Genomic DNA, 22,827 nt, shown 5'->3' with positions numbered 1-22,827 from the left:
TTTTTTTTTTTACCAAATAAAGGATCCAAATTCTTGTGTCCAACAAAAAAAATCTAATATTAAAATATGTTAAGTTTGTGTGGATGATCTAATAATAATAATAGTACTATACGAATTGGAAATCAGGGCATGATCTTAGAAAATCAGAGGGCGATTTCTTGGGATTTGGACTCTGTATAAGGGTCCATTCTTCATGTTTTGAGGAAGGGTTCAGGAGAGAGAAACTTAAGAAATCAAAGGAGGTAACTTTAGGATTTAGAGTCTTTGATAAGGGTTCTCTTGAAAGGTTCTCTTGGGTTGAGAAACATTTGTAAACACCTTAGATGAGTTAAAATCATTGAGTATCTTGTTCATTGGAGAGATTGAGTAAAAGGTATAAATTAGGGTTACTTTGATATTGGTTACTACTTTCCTTTTGCTCCACACTTCTAAGTTTATTGGTGTGATTTTGATTCTGAATTCACAACAGTTACTTTTACGAAACAAGACTAGTACTATATTGTTTATTTTTCTAATAACCTAATAATTAAAAATTCACTCATTAAGGTAAATAAATGTAAAAATTTGATTTTAAATCTAGTGTATATTGCAATGTTTCTATCAACTAAATTATATTCACTTGAGACATATTGTTTTTTTTAATGTACACTATCTTTTTTTAGCATACACTATAATGGGTGAATTTCTAGCTACACCATCATGTCACTGTTATAAGAATAAAAGAAACTATTTTTTATATATATTGAATAACTGATATATCTAATAACCATTGTAGACCATATATATTAGTTATTTAATATAAAAAATTGACATAAATTATTTAAAAATTAAAAAAATTGTTTTTTTCTTATAATAGTGTGTGTATTGTTCTTGATAATTTACAATTGAGAATTTAATTGATGGGTAATATTAATAATTCTATAAGATACGCAACAATAATCTCCTATATTTGTCTTAATTCCTAAACTATTCTAGAGCTGAAAGTGATTATCAGATTTGATTAACATTCTTGATTGCATTTCCTCCATTAGTATAAAATACCTTGAGCTTCTTTGCATACAAAAAAAAAATATAACAAAGCTTTTTTGAACTAGCTTAACAAATTATACTTAAAAACTAACACAAGCTCTTCTAATACAAGGTATATCAAAGAAAGTTAAAGTATCTAAAAATTGCAATGAGACAATCCACATGTTACGACAAAGTAGCCAAGAAAAATAAAATTACGTTACATCCTGAAAACATAATAAAGGATTTAACCTTCAAATCAAATACTCAATCAAAAACAGCATAATAAGATTTAAACCACCAAAATGCTTGGTGTTTTACCTTTTCCAATAAAGATAGAAGTTGTTCTGATTTATTGTAAAAATGTATCATATTATGGTCCTTCCAAATCGTTAAAAAAGTTTAAATCCAAATAATATTAAAAGTTAGACGAGACTTTTTTGGAGAAACCTCCAAGACCTCCAAACTGAAGAAAGTGCTCAAAGAAGGAACCTTGAAGAGTCATTGAGATGTCTAACTAACCATCCAGATATTAAAAGCCAAAATTGCCCATAAAAAACATTAAAAAAAAAACAAATGATCATGATCCTGAACCAATCCGCAATGATTGACCCTTAGAAAACATATTTAGTTAGGTAATAAAATACTTGACCTTTGGGAAACATATTTAGTTAGGTAATGACATGAATACAAATCAATAGTTGTCATCCTCTAAAAAAATATCAATAGTCCTCATATAAATTTTACTGCACATTTTTATCTTTTTGAAGCACCATGTATTATATAAGTTGACACATTTCCCTCATATCACACAAGCAAAAGGAAGGGAAACAATATTTTAGCAATAAAAAATGGAGAAGAAAGTCATAACCAACAAAGTGCATTGTTTGGTGTTACCCTATCCAGCACAAGGTCACATAAATCCAATGCTTCAATTCTCTAAGGATTTGCAACATGAAGGGATAAGAGTGACTTTAGTCACCACCCTTTACCACCGCAAGACCTTGCAAAGTGTACCACCTTCCTTCACAATCGAAACCATTTCTGATGGATTTGATAATGGTGGTGTTGAAGAAGCTGGGGGATACAAAGCCTATTTGGGTAGGTTTTGGCAAGTAGGACCAAAAACTCTTGCTCAACTTATTGAAAAATTTGGTTCTTTAGGTGACAAAGTTGATTGTGTTATTTATGATTCATTTTTTCCTTGGGCTCTTGATGTTGCTAAGAGATTTGGAATTGTTGGTGTTACTTATCTCACTCAAAATATGTCAGTGAATAGTATTTACTATCATGTTCATCTAGAAAAATTGAAAGTTCCCCTTATTGAAGATGTGATTTCACTTCCTTTGTTGCCTAGATTGGATTTGGGGGACATGTCTTCATTCTTCTCAACAAAAGGAGAGAATCCAGTTTTGCTTGATTTGTTGGTGGGTCAATTCTCTAATATTGACAAAGCTGATTGGGTTCTATGCAATACATTTTATGAGTTGGAAAAAGAGGTATAAAAATTAGAGATGTACATTCCATAAATTTGATCGAAATCTTAAATTTGTTGCTTTAGTAAAATCATGTTTAAAGTGTATAGAGATGCGAAAAATAACGCAACTCACAACCATACATGCATTTAGCTTTTGAAAAATGGATATTCCGATGTTTACTTGGTCTACATATTTTATAAAATAATACAACTTCTGAATGACAAAGCTAATCAGAGATTTTGTTATTGTTTTCTTGGACAAAGCTAATCAAGGATTGATTGAGTATGTGCAAACATATTGATTTTTTCTTTTGAAGTATTAACATATACTATTTTGTTTTTTAGTTGTGGTTCAATCTCGTTATTCGTCAACCAACTTTATTTGTTATTTTTTTACCAAACTTTATTTGTTGTTTGTGATATCTTATTGTCGTGTTTACAAAATAATTATAGGTCGTCGATTGGACAATGAAGATTTGGCCCAAATTTAGGCCAATAGGACCATCCATACCATCAATGTTCTTAGACAATAGACATAAAGACGATGAAGATTATGGTGTTGCACAATTCAAGTATAATGAAAAATGCATGGAATGGCTAAACGATAAGCCAAAAGGATCAGTTGTTTATGTTTCTTTTGGAAGTATGGTAAGTCTTGATGAGGAGCAAATACAAGAATTAGCTTATGGTTTAAGAGATAGTGGAAGTTACTTCTTATGGGTTGTTAGAGCTTCTGAAGAGAATAAGCTCCCAAAAGATTTTGAAAAGGAGTCAAAGAAAAGCTTAGTAGTGACATGGTGCTCTCAGCTAAAGGTTCTAGCTCATGAGGCAATAGGGTGTTTTGTAACACATTGTGGATGGAACTCCACATTGGAAGCATTAAGCTTAGGGGTTCCAACTATTGCAATACCACAATGGTCAGACCAAAGAACCAATGCAAAATTTATTGCTGATGTTTGGAAGATGGGAATTAGAGCTCCTATTGATGAGAAACAAATTGTGAGGCAAGATAAATTTAAGGATTGTATATTGGAAATAATGAAGGGTGAGAAAGGCAAGGAGATTAAGAGCAATGCTACACAATGGAAGACTTTGGCAGTTGGAGCTTTTGAGGAGCATGGAAGTTCTCAGAAAAACATTATAGAATTTGTGACTAGCTTGATCAATGTGGGTCCATTGACCAGGGAAGGATCCATTCAATGACTATGTGTGGCTAAAGCCGCACATCCAACTTTCCTATTTTCTTAATTATAAATAGGGATAATAGTCATTTTGGTCCCTGAATGTATAACGAATAGTTACAATAGTCTCTCAATGTAATATAAATTTAAAATAGTCCCTGATTTTAAATTTTATTAGTTAAAATAGTCTCTAAAATGATAATAAATAAGTATACTGAAGGACTAATATGACAATGTTAACGAAGTATTTTAAATTTTAATGTTATAAACTATTTTGATTAACAAAATATACAATTAAGGACAATTAAAAATTCTGATACATTAAGGGACTATTTTAGCCCCAAATGTATCAAATGTCTAGATCCTCCCTTCTCATTGACTCACAAAATATTAAGTCTATTATTTTTGTTGTCTAATCATTTTTATTTTGTTTTAGATTGGAGAAGGATTTGCGTCCCTTAATTAGGCATGGCAATGGGGCGGGCGGGGACGAGTTTTGTCTTCCTCATCCCCATCCCCTACTCCCATATACTTACTTGTTACCCTAACAATACTCAACGGGGATGAGAAATTGAATCTCATCCCCGTCCCCAATGGGTTCGGGTATTCCCCCCTCATTCTCGTCCCCGCAGTGAATCAATTTTTTTTAGTAAAAAAAGAGTTTTTTTAAGCTTCAATGGTAATGTTGTAATGCATTATCCAACAATTTACACTCATTTTAACATTTCCTTATCGAATAATTTGGTTGATCCTTTAACTATCAATGAAAGTTCTTATATCATGATAGTTATCAAACCACATAACTTGGCATATCATTATCAACCACCTAAACAAAAACAAAAATATGACCTTTCTACATTCGGGTAAGGTTTGGGCATGAGTTCGGGGTAGATACATATATCCACGTTACTCGTCCCATACCCGTATTTTGAAATCAGGGAAAACTCAAACTCATACCCAAACCCAGTCAAATCGGAAGAAAACCCGTCAAATCGGGGTTGGTTTGAGCGGGTACTCATGGACACGGGTTTTGTTGTCATGCCTACCCTTAATTTATACTCTGATTAAGTATTTTTATTTTATTAATGGATGATGATTAGATTTTTTTAAGAGTTTGATCGATGATTGATTGATTGATTGAGTTTTACAATAATGGGATGATTTGTGGATTAATATTGGGGGTTGTGTAGTTTAAATGGTTTGAGCAAATTGTTGAAGGAGTTGGAGGAGTTAAAAGACTAAGATGGTGAAGGAGAAAATATAAATTTAAATCTGATTATTAATTTGTTTATAAACCTCTAAAAATAATAATTTGTCTATTAGAAATAACTATTATTGTCACTTTAAAAATACACATTTTTTCCTATTTTGATGTATATATGTATGTAGTTTTTCCAAACTCCAAAATTAATAGTTAGCTTTAATATTTAACTATTAATTGTTTGTTTTTAAGAAAAAAATAATATAAATTTTTAAGTTTGGGGGGCATTTTGCACATAAGTGCAAAACTTCAGGGGGTATTTGCAAAACGTCATGTTCACTAACAGAAAAATTTGACGGAGGAGGTAAATTGACTAACGTTGTGAAATTTCAGGGGGATAATTGAAGTTTTGTTAATTTCAGGGGAGTAATTGATTAAACTTACAATTTCAGGAAAAAAATTGACTATTTACTCTTTTATTAAATTAACCTAAAAAGTGAAAATTTGATTACATTTGAGACCGGATGGAGTAGTCGGATACAGTGATATCAAATACGCACTCTCACAACAAACTACTCAAAATTTTGACCTTATTAAGAGTTGAATTGAAATATACTATACATGTGTCATGTTTTCATTGGATAAAAGTAGGAACAGTACAGTAGTAACTAAATTTGTCCCATCATCATATTAATAGCTGTTAGGTTTGTGTGGAATGGATGATCTAATAATAATAAGAGCAACATCACCACACGACACAAAACTCTACGTTTCTATTTCCTTAAAAAACAAAATCACACACAACACAAACACTAGAATCATTTAGAACAACAATGGATTTGAATGTTTCTCCTTCCAACAACACCACCATCACAATTCCTGTGAATGGAACAATCCCTGTTTCATCCACATTCGAAAATCCTATTCCGGTCACCGGCTCTGGTGACCGGAAACCCATCGCTTTATGGCCGGGGATGTTTCATTCTCCGGTGACAACTGCTCTTTGGGAAGCAAGGGGCAAAATCTTTGAGAGACTTCTTGATCCACCAAGAGATGCTCCTCCTCAAAGTGAATTGGTTACTAGAACCCCTTCACAGAGTAGAACCAGTATTCTGTATAATTTTTCTTCTGATTTTGTTCTTAGGGAACAATATAGGGATCCTTGGAATGATGTTAGGATTGGAAAGTTGCTTGAAGATCTTGATGCTTTGGCTGGAACCATTTCTGTTAAGGTGCCATGTCAAAATTCCCTTTTTCTTTTTGCAATTTTTAATATGTGAATTGATATGTGGGTAGGGCTTATAATATGATAATGTGTTTAAGTGGGGATGTAAATTGTGATGAAATTGAACTTCAAACTAGGTTAAAAGTAGAAGCCTAGCAGGTCACATGTAGTTTGATAAGTTGTTTTCAGCTTTTTTTCATAATCTCTGTAGGATGGCTTAAAAACAGCTTAAAGCTGATATGAAAACAATTTAACATAATTTTATTTTATGTCATAGAAAGAGCTTATACTTAGGCACTTATATGATAAGCACTTCTGCTATAAAGCGGATACCGCCCCCCCCCCCCCCCCCCCCCTCATGCTCCCACGGTCCGCTTACCGAGGAATAGAAAGGGAGGACCGGGGGCCAGAGCTAGTTGGGTTGGGGTATAGAGCCGTAAGCACGGTGGGGGGTTACAGAGGATGTGCTCGTACGGTTCAAAGAAGGGTATGATCAACTCGTTGTTGGGAACTTTCACTCCTCTATATTCGCAATATGCCTTTCTAGGAGCATTACGATCTGCAGCTCAAATGATCTCTTATCAAGTCTTTAATTAAGTTGTTTATCCAAACAATGCCTTATTTTCATGAAGTCTTGACATGAACTTTCATCTTAATTTTCAGAATGGTACTTGAATAATTTACTGTTATTTGGAGCAGAATGTTACATGATCACTGTGAACTTTGATAAAGATTTCATGTACCTATTTTTTTACTATGTTATCTTTATGTTTGTGGAATAGCACTGCTCTGATGAAGATAGCACAACAAGGCCACTTATACTTGTCACTGCTTCTGTTGATAAGATTGTACTAAAGAAGCCAATTAGTGTTAACATTGATCTCACAATAGTTGGTTCTGTTATATGGGTTGGGCGCTCCTCAATAGAAATTCAACTCGAGGTTACTCAATCCAAACAAGGTACATTTCTTAGGGCTCGCAGCCTCACACATAACTCTTACAATTTCAGTAATGTACATGTCCAAACTTAAAACTAGTTTAGTTTCTCAATTTCTCTTTTCCTCTCAGGACAGAATAGTGCCCTTCATGAATGGCATTATCAATAGATATTCATTATTTTATTATCAATCTATAATGCACTAACACAGACATGGCCACAATACTGACACATTAACTCCAATAATCATCTAAGAAAATTGAAATAAAATCGAAATAATTGAAAGTATCACATTTGTCGGTGTCCTGTCGGCTTCGGACACCAGACACGCCTTCAATTTGAATTGTTAGTGTTGCACAGTCTAAAATATTAAGTCACTCTTGGTCAACAACTTATGTGTCATTGTAACTCATGTAGAGGGCAGTGATTCAGACTCGGTAGTACTAACAGCCAACTTCATATTTGTCGCTCGAGACTCAAAAACTGGGAAGGCTGCTCCAGTGAATCGACTTTCGCCAGAAACTGCTCGCGAAAAACTTCTTTTTGAACAAGCCGAAGCAAGGAACAATTTGAAAAAAAGGAAAAGAGGAGGAGAAAAGAAAGACCATGAGAATGAGGAAGAAAAGAAACTTAAAGACCTATTGGCCGAGGGTAGAATTTTCTGTGACATGCCAGCCTTAGCCGACCGAGACAGCATTCTTCTAAGGGATACCAGCCTTGAGAACTCCTTAATATGCCATCCACAGCAAAGGAACATCCATGGTCGAATATTTGGAGGTTTCTTGATGAATCGTGCGTTTGAATTGGCTTTCTCAACAGCTTATGCCTTTGCTGGATTAGTTCCTTACTTTCTAGAAGTTGATCATGTTGATTTTCTCAGACCTGTGAGTCTTTTCTTCATTCTTTTAAACATATCGAAATTTGACTGTTATATGATTGTGTATTATATGCCGTTTTTTCCCTTTTTACTGAAAAAAGTATGGTGCACCATGGGAGAGGATCTGATTCGCCTGTCTGTATGTCTTAAATAAAATTAACTACTAAACAGGTTGATGTGGGTGATTTCTTGCGTCTCAAATCCTGCGTTTTGTACACTGAACTTCACGATCCAGATCAGCCACTTATCAATGTTGAAGTTGTTGCTCATGTTACAAGACCTGAGCTGCGATCTAGCGAGGTTAGTCTAATTGATCTGCCAATTAGACATCTGATATTTCATTAGCTTGATGGCTGCTCTTGATATGAAAATTTCTAGTTAATGAAAACTGTTCTCAGCTTCGTCTATTCTTGTGTATTGTTTGAACACAGGTATCAAATACTTTCCATTTTACTTTCACTGTACGACCAGAGGCAAAGGCTATGAAAAATGGATTTAAACTTCGAAATGTAGTACCGGCAACAGAAGAAGAAGCGCGCCGTATATTAGAGCGTATAGATGCTGACAACTTGAATGAATTCTTCAGAACATAAAGAAGAGAAACAGCAATTAGCTGGTAAACTAATTAAAATGTGTACCTTTGGACTTCAATTATATGAGCAGAAGCTAAAAACACGTGTTCTTATATAATAATTCTGATGTCCAGTTATTGAATTTGAGGGCACAAGTTTGCCATATATTTCTACTAGCATTAGGAAACATATATATGAACCTGATTTTAGTGTTCTACTTCTACTGATATTAATATGATTTATGTAACTAAACCGTTATCAAGCAGCTTTGTGAGTTGTGACCATAGAGATGTGCATTTGTTAGTAGCATGAGGAAATCTAGGCGTTCAAATAGTACTTCTTGACTCATATTATGTTAATTTCTTCAGAAAGTCATTGAGTGTACCAATTTTGATGATTACGTGAAAAAATCAATAAATTTTGTCCAAAACATAACATCAATATCGATAGTGTGTGCCGCAATTGTTAAGTGTATAATAAATAAACAATTCAAGTAATACAAAAGTGTTTTTGGATATTGTTAGTTGAAGTCTTAATCTGGATCGTTATTTACATGCAGTTTAGCTAAAGGCTTGCTGTTCCATGTCATTATAAGATGACAAGTTTTACAAATTATTTGAGGTTAGAGTCCTACATTAGAAATTGAATCATAAATCAATGGTATAGAATTGTGTGCACTGATAGTGCAAAAAGAACAAGAAATTCATATCCTCAGGCATTTCGGTTTCTCAATTTTGTGATTGCAAATACATCTTTCGAATTAAAACACGCCATTGAAGTTAGTCCTTCAATCAACTTCTATTGTTACAGGGTAAGAGGTACGTTAACTACATACTTTGTGATCCTTATGATGCTCATACTCAAGGTTTATGCAATATGTTAGAGTACTTATTTTAACATGTTTCTACAATCTAGTATAACATGTTTTAACCATACCAGAGAGATTAATTCTACGATTATTGTATTCACTTAGGTGTTAATTTCTCTACAAGTAAGAAATTGCAAGGACTAATTATATGTATTAAAATTTTGGAAGTAGTAATTTCTCATCACATAGAGCTTAAACAAATGTTTTCAATTGTGGAACCTGAAGATCAACTTGTTGCATTGACTTATCTAACCTTTGCAAAATTTTGGATTTCATATTATCCACCATTGGAAATTTGGTTGCAACAATGAGGGAAAAGATAAATAGATGGGCCATACAAAACGATAGCCGTTGAAGTTAATGTACGGCTTAACTCAAAATGTGTCAGGCCAAAATTTAGGGAGTAAAATATTGGAAACATGAAAAAAGTCTAGTGAGTATTTTTGAAAGAATGATGGATATAAAAAATTAAGGGTGTCGTTAACAAGTGTCCTTAAAGTATCTACAACGGTTAGGTTTTCACTATTTAAGACCTAGTATCTAATAGGTATTCCCATTGTGGGAAAAAAATTTGGGGGTCTTCTAATACATGGGGTCTAACTTAAGACTCCGTCTAACTTAAGATTCCATCTTTAAGTGGTCCCCATACACTTTTTTATTAAAATAATATGTTAGTGGTGGAATTTAAATTATTAAGAGTTAGTGGTGAGACCCATTTAAACTTTATGTTAGAAGATCTCCATTGGAGTGACCGAGTACCTATTAGGTATTGTTATTATGAGATAATAAAAAAGTGATGTGTACAAGTAGGACCTGCTTAATACCTTCAATTTGAGGGTCTCCATTGTGGATACTCTTAGGGCACTTGTTAAGGATTCAAAATTAGAAAAGATTCATGAAATTTAGATATAAAATGTTACTTTTTGTTATTTCAATGTGTTGAATGCACAATTTTCAAGATAAAGTTCCCAAAAATTAATTTTATATGTCAATTGTTCAGTGCATAAATGAGAAAAATCTTACATAATTCATAAATTAGTTTTCACCATTAAATTAAAAAAAATCACACAATTAATTTAGATGAAATATGATGTGACTTTACGAAGAAAAAAAGCTTATACTCCTTCCGTTTTAAAATGAGTGTCGCTTTAGCAAAAAAAATTATTTTAAAATGAATATCATTTTACATTTTCAATACAACTTTTATTTTTTTCTTTCAACTTTACCTTCAATAAATACTCCAACTTTTTTCTCACACAATTTTCAGTGTAACTCTAAGTTTGTCTTTTTCATATAAAACAAGACAATTTAGTAAAAGTGTTATATCTAATAATTATTTCATTCTATTCTTAAATCTGTTCGAAATTGACTAAAGCGACACTCATTTTGAAACGGAAGGAGTAGTATATAGTACAAGACGATTTTTATCTAGAGAAATGATATTTGTACAAAACACTTTCTCCCAACTTTTTGACAACTTTCTCTCTCATACTTACATTATCTTATTCCCCCTCTTCCTTTTCTCTCTTCATTGTTTTTGATCAATAAAAAGAAAAAGGAAAAAAATTAAGTTGTCTCATGTTGTTCATATAAGACTACTCTTTTATCTAATGGCCGCTAAACAAAAGTGGATTATAATGGATTTCATACCACTCATTCATTTGAGTCTTCCAAGGCTAAGGTGCCAAATACATATGATTTGAGCAACTTTGTCAGAAAAAGAACTTTGACCAACATTTATTATATGATTGAATAATAAATAGAATGGTTGGTCCCATTTTATCACGAGGTTAGCCTCGAACAAAAACCTCGAGCCCCTTGCACTGTAAATAGAAAACAATTGCATCCTCCTCGAAATGAAAGATTGTGTCTATTTTCTATTTTGAATGACAAAATCTTGTACCAAAGGTGGCATTTAGCATGCAGAAATGCTAAATTTGTACACCATACCAAAATTCACTTTTTACCTCCAACTGTCGATCCAAACAGTGGCATTTAGAATGCACAAGTGAAACTTTTTGTGTATCATACACAAATGAGTTTTTCAATGGGGACAAAAAGCTTACTTCATCTTAAACCTACGCAAGTACTATTCCACAAGGAATATAATCTAATGTATGGGACTAATCAAATAATTAATGCAGATTACATTTTTATACAAAAACAGCATTGTAGCTGAAATATGTTTTTTTTTTAAGTTTAATTGAAAGCAAAGGTTCTCTCTAATTGAAAATCTCTATTTACAAGCTACTATAACAACATCATACAATACATATTCTACTCTCTCTTTTTCTCTACATAACATAATCTACATAAACAGAAATCTTTTAGCTAAGGTGATGAAAATTCATCATCTGAAGAGTTACTACAATCTTTCCTTCCATGTAATCCAGGAAGTGGTTGTGGAAGCATTGGATTAACCGGAACAGGGAATTTATTAGCTGAACTAACCGTAGTTCGCTCGTTTACCATACCAACTTCTTTGCAGACCCTGTCAAGAACAGCTAAAAAATCTCTTACAGCCAAGAAGATTCTGAATGGATGAGCTTCTTCCTTTGCCAAGTTCCCATGAAAATATTCTGTAGTCTCTTTCACAAGGGTCAAAACAACACTTTCGTATGCTTGAATTTTCACAATTTCCTCCTCAGCCATTCTAATGAAGTTGTTCATTGATTCTGTAAATTTCTGACTGCTTTCATCAAATCCCGCCTTTTCGATTAACTGCACGACCTCTGCTAAGTTTGTAGTTCCTTTGGAAAGTTTTAAGACATCACTGCTGAGAACTTCGGAATCCATAGTAGCAGCTCTCTTTACATTTGATAGGTCTGAACTCAGATTAGAAACAACTTGTAGGCCAAGCCTCCGACACTTGACATCTTCTGTCAAAGTAGAGCTTGTAGTTTGATTAGTACCCGAGAGACGAACGCCTTCGGTTCTAATAATTTCCTGTACGACAAAATGTAGTAGAGTGGTTTTCCCATCTGCTCCTTTGACATCAGCCAACTTGAGAAGTGTATCAAGTTTGAAAGCCTCCGCATCACCGCGATTTGTTCCAATATTCATGCGGTTCCCAGTTTTAAGTACAGCTTCTAGAAGCTTCAAGAACATTCTACAATATCGTAGCTCTTCACACGCAACCTGAAAAGGCGCCGATTTAATAATACAAGAGATTGGACAATATTAGATTCTACTTATCTTCAACAAATGATTATGAATAAACAATTGAAAGGTTTAGAAACTACCTCTAGAGTTTGAAATGATTTTCTAAGATAGCCTACTTCAGATTGAAAATTGACCATGTAAAGCATTGCTTCGACCCTTTTAAATGCAAAAGGTATATCAAGCAATGCCTTCAAAAATTTCTCAGCAACATCAAGCTTGGTCGGTGAGTCATCTTTATGTTCCTTCAATTTACGCTCTTCTTCCTTGCTTGGTGCCATTTTTAACAAGCTTTCAAGAAGCTCTGCTCCAAGTGTATCACTACTACCTGAGGAAAGGTAAATTTAGTTGCATTACCAGTCTCCAAGGTAAATATTTGAAGACAGTTAATCACCGTACCTTATGAGCAAGGATTACAATTTAACTAGGTGCCTACTCAATAACTACAGAAAATGAAAGCCATAATCCTAATGCAGGAATGAGAAAATACCTTCTAAAAGTGCTTCACACACTCCTTCTATTGTGACATTAAGAGCCTTGAGCAAGATTGCAATATTTTGAGACTTCTTTGGATCAAGTACTCTGCCCTCCTGATTTGGCAGGGGAAGAACAGATCGTGGAGCAGCATCCTTGGGTTTTTGGTTTGCTGTTTTCACTACAAACAATGTCTCAATCATTTCCTCATTCAATCTGCAACCAACACAATTCAATTTATTTAGTTCAAGAACACCAATTGCAGCACATAGTAATATACACAAGAATTGACAATTTACCGGCCTATTTGAGCTTATGGGAATAGCTTACGACAAAGGGAGTTAATCTGTTTACCCAAACAAGAGCTTAAGTATCCCTCACAAGTCACAACTTATAACCACAATGATGAAGCATACAGACAAAGATTTATATCAAAATTAGTATGAAAAACACCAAATTATCTAAGATACACCAAAAAGGCTAAAAGAAAGTAATCAACATAAAAGATAGGCAAAACTATTAATTAATGAGAATTATAAATCTTACTTAAAAGACATAGAATTCATCTGATCCCACACCATTTCCCTCTCAGAGCTGGTTCTCACTTTATCCCAATGCAGTGGCTTCAATTTCGGTTTCGAACTCTCTTCAGTTTCCCCCACACTCTCATTTGTCATTTGATTCTGCAACACAAAAGGCCTCGAAGGAGGTGCTAACTCCGGCGGCCTCAAATTTGACCGAGGTTGATAAACAATCGCCGAACTTCTAGACATTTCCCAATGTCTCCTCTGTCGCTGCTGCGGCAGAGGAGGAGGCGGCGGTGGTGGAGAAGCAGTCTGCTTCGATATAACCGGAATCTCCCAATGCTTCCTCTGTGAAGAAAATGTTCCCCATTGGTTTGAATTGCAGCTAAACCCTCCTCTTTCGGTTTCCGGTGAGGAAAGTAGGGCTGGTGACAGAGGCACCGATGACATACCAGGTAGCTTTGAACCGTCAGAAACACTTGACATTCTTGGAGACTGATCAAAACCTTGATACATCATCTTCGTCATTTTCTCAGGTGAAGAAGGAAGAGAAAAAGCTGAAGATGAAACATTAGATAGTCTTTGTGCTTGGTCTGATAAAGAAGCATTTTCATTTTTAACCATGAATCTCTCTTCTAATGATGCATGTACATTTGTGGATAAAGAAGCATTTTCTTTCTCTTCATCAAAGTCTCTCTCTGGTGTTGAGCGTGATGAAGAGAACGATGAAGAAGAAGAACGATATTCCACGTGTTGGTTGTGACTTGGTGAGGTTTCTGGTGACTTTTGTTGTGTTCTCCGGGGACTAGAACTCGCCGGCGGTGAGAGACTCCTCGAATGAGACTGCTCCGGCGAGCCAAAAGAAGAAGAAGAACATGAAATTGAGCTTGATTTATTGCTTCTGTTAACGACAACGGCGGAGAATGCTCGCCGGGAAGATGATTCGGTACCACCGGAGCTTTCTCGTCCACCAAGAGAAGAGCCTCTCGGCGAGTAAAACTCCTCATCTTCCTCGTCGGAGTAGTTGTCGCCACGCCGCGGCGGTGATGGAGGTTCGGGAAGCCGCGCTAACGGTGGAAGAGGCCGGAGCTCCGGAGATTCAAGTTTACGATAAACCAAAGCACCGCCGCGAGAAGGAGGAGTTTCGTCTATTCCACGCGAGTTTACAACGGTGCCGAGGTAAAGAAAATCGGAGGTGTTTCCTCCGACAGGTTCGGCATTGCGCGAGAAAAGCTCAACGGTGCTGTCGGATCTTAGAGTCTTGTCGCCGGTGGAAGTACGACGGTTACGGAGACGTCGTCGGAAGTAAAGAAAGACGGAGATGGTTACAGCGACGACTGCGACGGCAGTAGCGGAGAGTGCTATAGGGAGGAGTTTGTTAGAAGAGTGAGTAGTTGGTTGGGGGGTGTGAGGAAGAATTAGGGAGGAGATGTTAGCAGGAAATGAAGCAAATTCAAGTAGTGAAGGTGGTGGTGGGGGTGGTGCAAGAGGGTAGTTTGGGAAAAATGGTGATTGGTTTTGGTTTGGGTCTTGGTTTGGGTTTTGGTTTTGGTTTTGGTTTTGGTTTTGATCTTGAGTTGGGTTGTTATCTGTGGGAATAGTGGTGGAAAATGGGTGGTTGGGGTTTTTGGTTGAAGGTGGAGAATGAAGGGGTGGTGGTGGTTCAGATGGAGGGAGAGAGTTCAATGGCACAAATGGTTCATGAAGGATTCTTCTATTGTTGTTGAGAAAGATAAAATGGTTATGAGAATGAGATCCTTCTAAGAAGATGATAAACAAAAAGGACAAGAACAAGAACAAGGTTTGCATTTTGTTGTTGTTTTTTGCTAGGGTTTGGTGAAGTGAAAGAGGTTTCAAGAGAGAAGTGGTAATGGGAGTAGATTATTGGAAGAGCTTTTAGTTACATAAGAGAAGGAAGAGAGAGTGTGTTAACAACAGTGTTGCTAGTACAACTTTACTTGTTAGTGTTGAAAAGGTAGTGAGCATGTGTGTGAAAAGGTTGAAAATAATAATATGATGATGTGAATAAGGAGAGTAAATTTAGGGTAGTGTGTATGTTTGCCTCCAGCTAAGATTCTTCTACATTTGCTTCTTCTCTTTCACAGTCTTATATGTAATGTAAGCTTGTACTGTTTGTGTTATGTGTATGTCATTTTACTCCAATCATTGTCTCTTTTATTTCTCTTGTTCTTTTTAAATTTTTAAAAACTTTTCAACATTCTCCCTCCTTTGGTTTTTAGCAAAAACAAAGACTAGGGCAACAATCTTGAAGATTTTACAAGGTAGGTATATTTATTTGTTATAAAATATTGTCTCACAATCTAGTACAAGTATGTGTTGCTTTGATCATGTGGACAACAAAAACAATTAATTTTTATCTGACATTATTTAGATTTGAAAAACAAAGAAGTTTGGTAGTGGTCCATTTAAATAACAAGGAATAAACCTAATGATACAATATACAGTAAGTAACGGTGTTTATATGTTTAAGTAACAAAGGACTTGTTTTTTAAGTAAGCTGTTGTGAGTTTGAATATTGTAGACTGTAGATTGAATCTTTCTTTAGAAAGTCAAATGAATTATAACTATTGTGAGTACTACCTTCGTCTCATTTGTTTTTCAATTTTCATTTTGATTTTTAATTTGTGTTTAAAATATTAAGAGAGTTTTAGAGTGAATATTGCTCGTAGTACTATTCTTCCAATTAAATATCACGTCAATGTAACATTATTAACCAATGTAGAATGATTTAGTTGGTTAGAATTCAGCAATTTAACAAAGATTTTGATTGGAATTTGAAAAAGATTCTAAATGTTGACCCAACTCGCATAAACTTTTTTTTTCTTTTGGTTTTCGCATCAATTTTCGATCCGTCAAAGGTAGACGACTAATCCGGCTCGTGCGTAGAGGCATGCGTACTGGCCAAGTGTTGTTCTCCCTGAAAATCGAACCTGGTATTCCCTTGAAATGAGCTCCTTGCCACTAGAGCCCATTTATTATTAATGATTGTATGACCCATTTATTACGAGTATTTTTTGTGTCTCTCTCTAAATGATATTTTTCATTTATTTTGAGAAATAAAGAAGTTTTTGGCTAAATTGGTTTCCTTAAACTGGATTTCGATCTAGTACGTCTTTACCATATTTTGTTAGTACTAGTTGTAATGCCCATTTACGGATGTATACGTAGTTGTTGGTCAAGTTCATGTCCCCCAACTTTTGTACTTTCTTTTTATTTATCTTTTTTTTTTTTTGCTTAAAAAAAAGATGAAGATCAAGAAGAAGAAGACGAAGAAGAAAAGGAAAAAATAAACATCTGATGGTGGTCATGTCTAAGATATAATAGACCTTATGATCCAACAATCACTTTTTTTATAAAGAAAAAATTAAAGGGTTAAAATTAAATAAAGGGTTAAAATTAAATAAATTAATAAGGTTTACGGAGGATCAATTACAATGTTGGTCCATCTTAGATATTTTAGGTTAAAGTTAATATAACGGATTAAATTGACTAATGATATATATTTAAAGGACAAAAATATAACTTTTATTAATTAAGAGACTCAAATGAAACTCATAAATTATTTAGGAGATCAAATGTGCAATTTAGCCAAGATTTTTTTATCCTTATAAGCATAGCTTAGTTGTGAAGAACGTTTCAGTATGCAGAGGTCGGAGTTCAAACCTCATATTCTCGTTTATTCACTTTAAAGATGAATTTTTAGCTACTAAACTACTTGATTAGATGAAACATGTGTTTGGTTTTGTGGATAGAATAACTGATTTTAATATAATTAATTTTAATTAAAAGTAATTTTGAACAAAAATGATTTATGTTTCAATGCATTATATAAAAGTGAACTAAATTATAAATTTATACATAAAAATCAATTATAAAATCAAAATCTACAAAAAAAAAAATTAAATGCAGAATAGTTCTATTTAACACAACCAAATAGGTCAAAATCGATTTTACATCTCTAAAAGTAATTCTGATCCTATAAAAGCAAAATCAAACCTACATGAACTTAACTAACTTGTCAAAAAAAAAAACTACACAAAGAACTCCTTTACTCAATTCTTTTCTCCTTTTTGAAAAATACAGTTTCGGTGTTACTTTAAAGCTGAGCATTAAATACAAATCTTCACTTTCTCAAAAGAATAAATGAGTGTGCTTTTTGGTTTGACAAATGACGAATGAAGAAAATCTAAAACTATACTAAATGCCTTTAAGTCTAGGGAAAGATGTTCATCAATGAAAAGAATTAAAGACTACATTAAAATCTTTTTACATGAAAAAACTAAAGATTACATAAAAATCTTTTGACAAATGTCTATGTGTGTGTTTTGATTCGGTTTTAGATAGAATTGATTCTGGCATAATTGATTTTGATAAAATTGATTCTGACAAAATTAATTTTAAGAGAAATGATTTCTGTTTGGATACAATAATGCAGAATTGATTAAACAATCTGAATGTTATTTGGATAATTTTTATCAAAATTGCTTTTGAATGTATAATACTAAAATAGACATAGCTAATTCAAGTAAATGTAGATATATTATTTAAGTTAAATAAATAGATTTTCTATATATTAATTTAAAACATAATAAATACTATCATTAAACTAATTTTTTTACAAAATATTTGTCCATATATTTTATATTGTTTGATAAAATATATTTAAGTTAAATAATACTAGAATTAGTTGTAAAAAATGATAAAATATAGCGTAAAAGAAAGGTAAAAGAAAAAATACAGTAAATTTGAATGGGGACACCGTAAAAGAAAATTCAAAATTTGGTAACTCATGACCATAAACATTTATCGGGGGATAATTTGGTTGGTTAAGTTTTCTGATTAAATTTGGTTATCAAATTAATTACAAAACAAAAAGAAGGAGAATTGATAAAGGGCAATAAAGAAAAATAATAGGTTGTAATAATTAAAATATTAAATTTAATGTAGAATTGATTCTTGGAAAGCCAAAAGCTAGGAATTGTAACTTTAAGGAGAATTGTTTTTGGAGGATAGAAGCAATTCTAAAAAGGCAAACCAAACAACATTGAAAACTCAATTTCCACTTTTGAGGTTTGTAGAAGTGTTTCTTGCTGCTAAAAAGCCAAAACAAAGAGGCTCTATATGTGCCATTGTGCACATATTAAAGAGCTTGACATAGAAGTGTGTTTAGGAATTCAACTTTTTAAATTAAGGTCTTATTAACCAATGCCCTTAGAGGGCACTAGTTAAAGATTCAAATATAGAAATAATTTACAAGTTTTATGCAGATAAAGTTACTTTTTAAATTTTCAATGTGTTGAATACATCATTTCCAAAATTAAATAGTGTATTTTCAATGCAAAATTTTATTTTTGAAATCTTTGATATGTGTCCTAAAAATATATATGACATAAGTTAGCAAGGTTCTGTTTTTAACATGTACAAATACCTTGCAGCTCAGCTTGGGAAAAAATTGAGGGAAACGTGATTGAAGTGCAATGTGGATGCTACATTTCATGACTGTAGTCATATTACATCTTTTGCATGTTGTGTTAGAGACTGCCGCGAATAATTTATTCGGGCTAAAAAAAAAAAGACAGCGGATAAATATGACAGTTTTGAAGGGAGGCAGTAGCCTTACTCGAGGCCCTTCACTTTTCTAATGCGAACAGATGGGATCAGGTTGTCTTCGAGTGCATGCTCTATCGTCTCTGGGTCATGGTGATTCAGAATTCTATGTTATTGTTTCTAGTCTTATTTATCAGTTATCTTTACATTCCAACTTTGAAGTGAAGTTTGTTAGGAGATAAGCGAACATGGTTGCTCATACCTTAATTAGGTGGTCTGTTCTTGGGCTAGTCACCATATTTTTTATTCTTATCTTTCTTGTATTGAACATTGGTTGATTAATGATAAAGTTAACTTTGCTCCGTTCAAAAAAAATATGTACAAATAAAATATTTGTATAATGTGCAAATAAAATATCAAGTTTGACTAATGTTCGAAATTTATTGATACAATGTATCTTTGGTATCATAACAAATATATCAAAATCATAACAACCTATGTGATATCAAACATATAAACAATAGTGAAAATTAATTTGACAACAATATTTATCTCATTTCTATAACATAAACTAGCCTATATAAGGATAGGGTTGAAAAAATCCATATACAGCGGTACGGTGAAAGAGTTGCTTCTTTTAAAAATTAAAAGAAAAGATGTGTTTGATTTTTAAATTAACAAATTGTTGAAGGGAAGATGGAATCCTATTGTTCTCCACTTAATGGGAATTACACAAGATAAGAACAATCTATATTCACGGAAGACACTAATTGAGAATAGTTCTTAGTCCCGTGAGCTTAACTCAATCCGTAAGAATAATGTATAATATTTTTTCGGTCTTATTTATAAAAAATATTTGATATTTTTTATTCATTATATAAATAATGTATTTGGTCTATATTCTATACCAAATACATTAATTTCTCAATGAATCTAAAAAGTCAAAATTTTCTTATAAATAGAATCGGATGGAGTATATGTTAAGTCGAGAGTCTAATAAGGGGGGTGTATTGAATTAGGATTTTAAAAGACTATTTTAATAAAAAAAGTCTTTAAGATTTTAAAAGACTGTGTGAGATTGTATTGATTCTGTGAGATTTTAAAGGATTTATCACATTGACTTTTAAGGATTTCAAAAGATTTTATGTGATTTTAAAATTTCAAAGGATTCAATGAATTTTAGGGGAAAAAGAACAAACTTACAAGCATGAATAATAGAAATAATGAACAAATAAATTCTAGCGTTTGAATAATGAAAAATAAAACCAATAAAAAATTCTTTTACTATTGATTTTCAAATTTTATGGATTTTATAAGATTTTAAGGGACTGAAAAACACTCTAACACATTATTCTCAATACACATTTTTTATTTGTTAAAAATGTTATCCCGCAAAATTCAATTGTGCATATTTAAAATTATGTCAGCACTTACAAATCTTTCAAAAAAAAAATATTGTGTCAGCCATTACAAATCGATCGAGTTTACACGAGTTTACCGAGTGTTAACTCAATCAAACTCGTTGAACCTTCCGATTTTACTAGAAACCGAGTTTACCTCAGAGTTAACACGATTTGCGGGACATTGATTACGCCATACTCTCTATCATAATATTCTCAATACAATTTTTTATTTTTTTATTAGATAGAGAGAGGGGGATGAGAGATGAGAGAGAGAGGGAGAGAGAGAGAGAGAGAGAGAGAGAGAGTGTAACCCCCCGTTTTTCCCAACTTGAAAATTTCTCATAAAAATCAAAGTAAAACACCTTAAACGGAATGCTACACTTCTTTCTTAAAATCATAAATGGAATAATTAACTAATTTTCCTTCAAAAGTCTACAACATAATAATTAATATTTCGCAGCGGAATTTATTTCAACATCTAAAATAGTCTTTGGCACGAAGGCCTCATCATAAACATCTCATAGAGTTAAATCAACAACTTATTCATGAATATCCTTAAAGTAATATGTAAGGAATAGAAAAACATGCAACAAAGTTCTCATCTCGTTACGTATCAGAGCACCTAAAGACACAGTGAGGGATAACCACTCACGACAACAATCAACAACTACTTATTCTCGATCACCTGCAAGTTACTCATACGAAGAGCAACATTTACAAGCAGAAGGGGTGAGATTTCACATTCAATAATAATAAGCATATAATTCATCAAAAACATTTAACAACTTAAACTTCATCAATTAATGACATTAAATCTTCTTATAATATTTCATTAATAACTCAATTAACTCCTAATCATTATTAACTTCATATTCATCGCATTATATACATCATCACATAGCATCATAAATCAAATCATAATCATCATCATATAACATCATAAATCACCACATCTTAAACATCATCTTATAACATAAACAACACAACATAATCATCATCTCATATAACATAAACAACATTACATAATTATCATCTTATAACAACATAATCAACACAACATAATCATCATCTCATAATAACATAAACAACACAACATAATCATCATCTTATAACAACATAATCAACACAACATAATCATCATCTCATAATAACATAAACAACAACGATTAATAAATATTAATACTTCACTTAGTTCTTTATTAACAACTCATTGACAAATGACAACTTAACGACAACGACAATGCGACTTTTACAACTTGAACTCAACATATGCAACTTCAACTTCTTAATCATGCATGTGGTACCAACCAGGGCATCAAGCCCTCAACGTATAAGCGTAAATAGGCTCACAGGACATCAAGCCCTCAACTTACAGGGCATCAAGCCCTCATCATATAAGCGTAAATAGGCTCACAGGGCATTATGGATGGCAATGGGTATCCTTTAGACAGGGTACCATAGTGCCCATCCCCGTACCTGCGTTTTAAAAAAATCCCCATACTCGAGCCCATACCCTCGTGGGCAATAAGATTGGTGCCCGTCCCCATACCCGATGGGTATCTAAGTACCCGTACCCGAACTCATTACCCGCACTTTCACAACAAAAAGATAATAAATAATAAAAAATATCTTAAAATACAATATGAAATATTATAAATCAACATATCAAATATCACACATCATATTATTTAGCCAAATAAAAGCATTTAAAATATAAAAAATAAGTGCATATTACAATAAATATCAAATACTTTAGATTAATTAACTAAATTTAATATAAATAAAATTATTGGTATAGTATATATAATGTGCGGGCAGGGGGCGGGGTGGGTGCTAGAGTGCCCGTACCCGCACCCATACCCGTTCAAATTTGTGGGTAGTTACCCGTGCCCATGCCCATACCCAACAATGCGGGTATTTACTCGCCCATCATGGGTATTTTTTGCAGGTGCCCACTGGGCTTGGGTCCAATTGCCATCCCTACAGGGCATCAAGCCCTCAACATAATATGTAAAAATATACATTACATGACATCAAGCCCTCAACTTAAATGAGTATGCAATGGACTCAACATCTTACGACTTAACAACTTAGACATCTCATATGACTCCAATAATTTGGATCAACATCTTACAACTTAACAACTTAGACATCTTAATGGTATTAATTCATCACAACAACAAGACAACATCATTTAAACATATGCAGCAAGTTACCATCAATAATAATCATCATATATAACAATTACAACTTCATATCAACGTATTTCACAATATATAAATATTTTCACATTTAATCATCAAAGTAAAACATCAATATTAATCATCTTATTCATCCTCTCTGAACCTCATTA

General features: G+C 33.2%; 3 protein-coding genes across 4 annotated transcripts; 2 read left to right on the top strand and 1 right to left on the bottom strand.

Annotated features, from left to right (window-relative positions):
- The first annotated feature begins 1,768 nt into the window (after positions 1-1,768).
- Positions 1,769-3,835, top strand: LOC11442553 (UDP-glycosyltransferase 74G1). The gene is made up of 2 exons (XM_003624202.4): positions 1,769-2,507; positions 2,939-3,835. The coding sequence occupies exons 1-2, from the start codon at positions 1,860-1,862 to the stop codon at positions 3,686-3,688; spliced, it is 1,398 nt and encodes a 465-aa protein (XP_003624250.1). The 5' UTR covers positions 1,769-1,859; the 3' UTR covers positions 3,689-3,835.
- Positions 3,836-5,587: 1,752 nt separating this feature from the next.
- LOC11442552 (acyl-coenzyme A thioesterase 9, mitochondrial) lies at positions 5,588-8,764 on the top strand. Of its 2 annotated transcripts, none has more exons than XM_003624200.4 (5): positions 5,588-6,099; positions 6,875-7,052; positions 7,447-7,913; positions 8,078-8,206; positions 8,338-8,764. In XM_003624200.4, exons 1-5 carry the CDS (start codon positions 5,701-5,703, stop codon positions 8,497-8,499), a joined length of 1,335 nt encoding a protein of 444 aa, XP_003624248.1. In that variant the 5' UTR covers positions 5,588-5,700; the 3' UTR covers positions 8,500-8,764. The 2 variants fall into 2 exon arrangements, with proteins under 2 accessions (XP_003624248.1, XP_039683972.1); XM_039828038.1 differs by lacking the exon at positions 5,588-6,099 and adding an exon at positions 6,125-6,759.
- A 2,712-nt stretch (positions 8,765-11,476) lies between these two features.
- LOC11435547 (formin-like protein 1) lies at positions 11,477-15,572 on the bottom strand. Its single transcript, XM_003624199.4, has 4 exons — positions 13,526-15,572; positions 12,996-13,195; positions 12,589-12,833; positions 11,477-12,484 (listed from the first exon to the last, which is right to left on the bottom strand). Exons 1-4 carry the CDS (start codon positions 15,310-15,312, stop codon positions 11,678-11,680), a joined length of 3,039 nt encoding a protein of 1,012 aa, XP_003624247.1. The 5' UTR covers positions 15,313-15,572; the 3' UTR covers positions 11,477-11,677.
- Positions 15,573-22,827: the final 7,255 nt, after the last annotated feature.

This window comes from Medicago truncatula, chromosome 7, assembly GCF_003473485.1.
Source record: "Medicago truncatula cultivar Jemalong A17 chromosome 7, MtrunA17r5.0-ANR, whole genome shotgun sequence".
Taxonomy (NCBI): Eukaryota; Viridiplantae; Streptophyta; class Magnoliopsida; order Fabales; family Fabaceae; genus Medicago; species Medicago truncatula.
Note: the sequence above shows the minus strand (reverse complement) of the source record. Positions and strands in the feature narration are given on the sequence as shown.

What these genes read in the sequence shown, in the direction of transcription:
- LOC11442553 (XM_003624202.4), top strand. Translation starts at nt 1,860, where the DNA reads ATGGAGAAGAAAGTCATAACCAACAAAGTGCATTGTTTGGTGTTACCC. An exon ending in TTTATGAGTTGGAAAAAGAG is followed by an intron (nt 2,508 to 2,938) that starts GTATAAAAATTA and finishes AAATAATTATAG; the next exon opens with GTCGTCGATTGGACAATGAA.
- LOC11442552 (XM_003624200.4), top strand. Translation starts at nt 5,701, where the DNA reads ATGGATTTGAATGTTTCTCCTTCCAACAACACCACCATCACAATTCCT. An exon ending in ATGTTGATTTTCTCAGACCT is followed by an intron (nt 7,914 to 8,077) that starts GTGAGTCTTTTC and finishes ACTACTAAACAG; the next exon opens with GTTGATGTGGGTGATTTCTT. An exon ending in CTGAGCTGCGATCTAGCGAG is followed by an intron (nt 8,207 to 8,337) that starts GTTAGTCTAATT and finishes GTTTGAACACAG; the next exon opens with GTATCAAATACTTTCCATTT.
- LOC11435547 (XM_003624199.4), bottom strand. Translation starts at nt 15,312, where the DNA reads ATGCAAACCTTGTTCTTGTTCTTGTCCTTTTTGTTTATCATCTTCTTA. An exon ending in GTGTGAAGCACTTTTAGAAG is followed by an intron (nt 12,834 to 12,995) that starts GTATTTTCTCAT and finishes ACCTTTCCTCAG; the next exon opens with GTAGTAGTGATACACTTGGA. An exon ending in AATCATTTCAAACTCTAGAG is followed by an intron (nt 12,485 to 12,588) that starts GTAGTTTCTAAA and finishes GCGCCTTTTCAG; the next exon opens with GTTGCGTGTGAAGAGCTACG.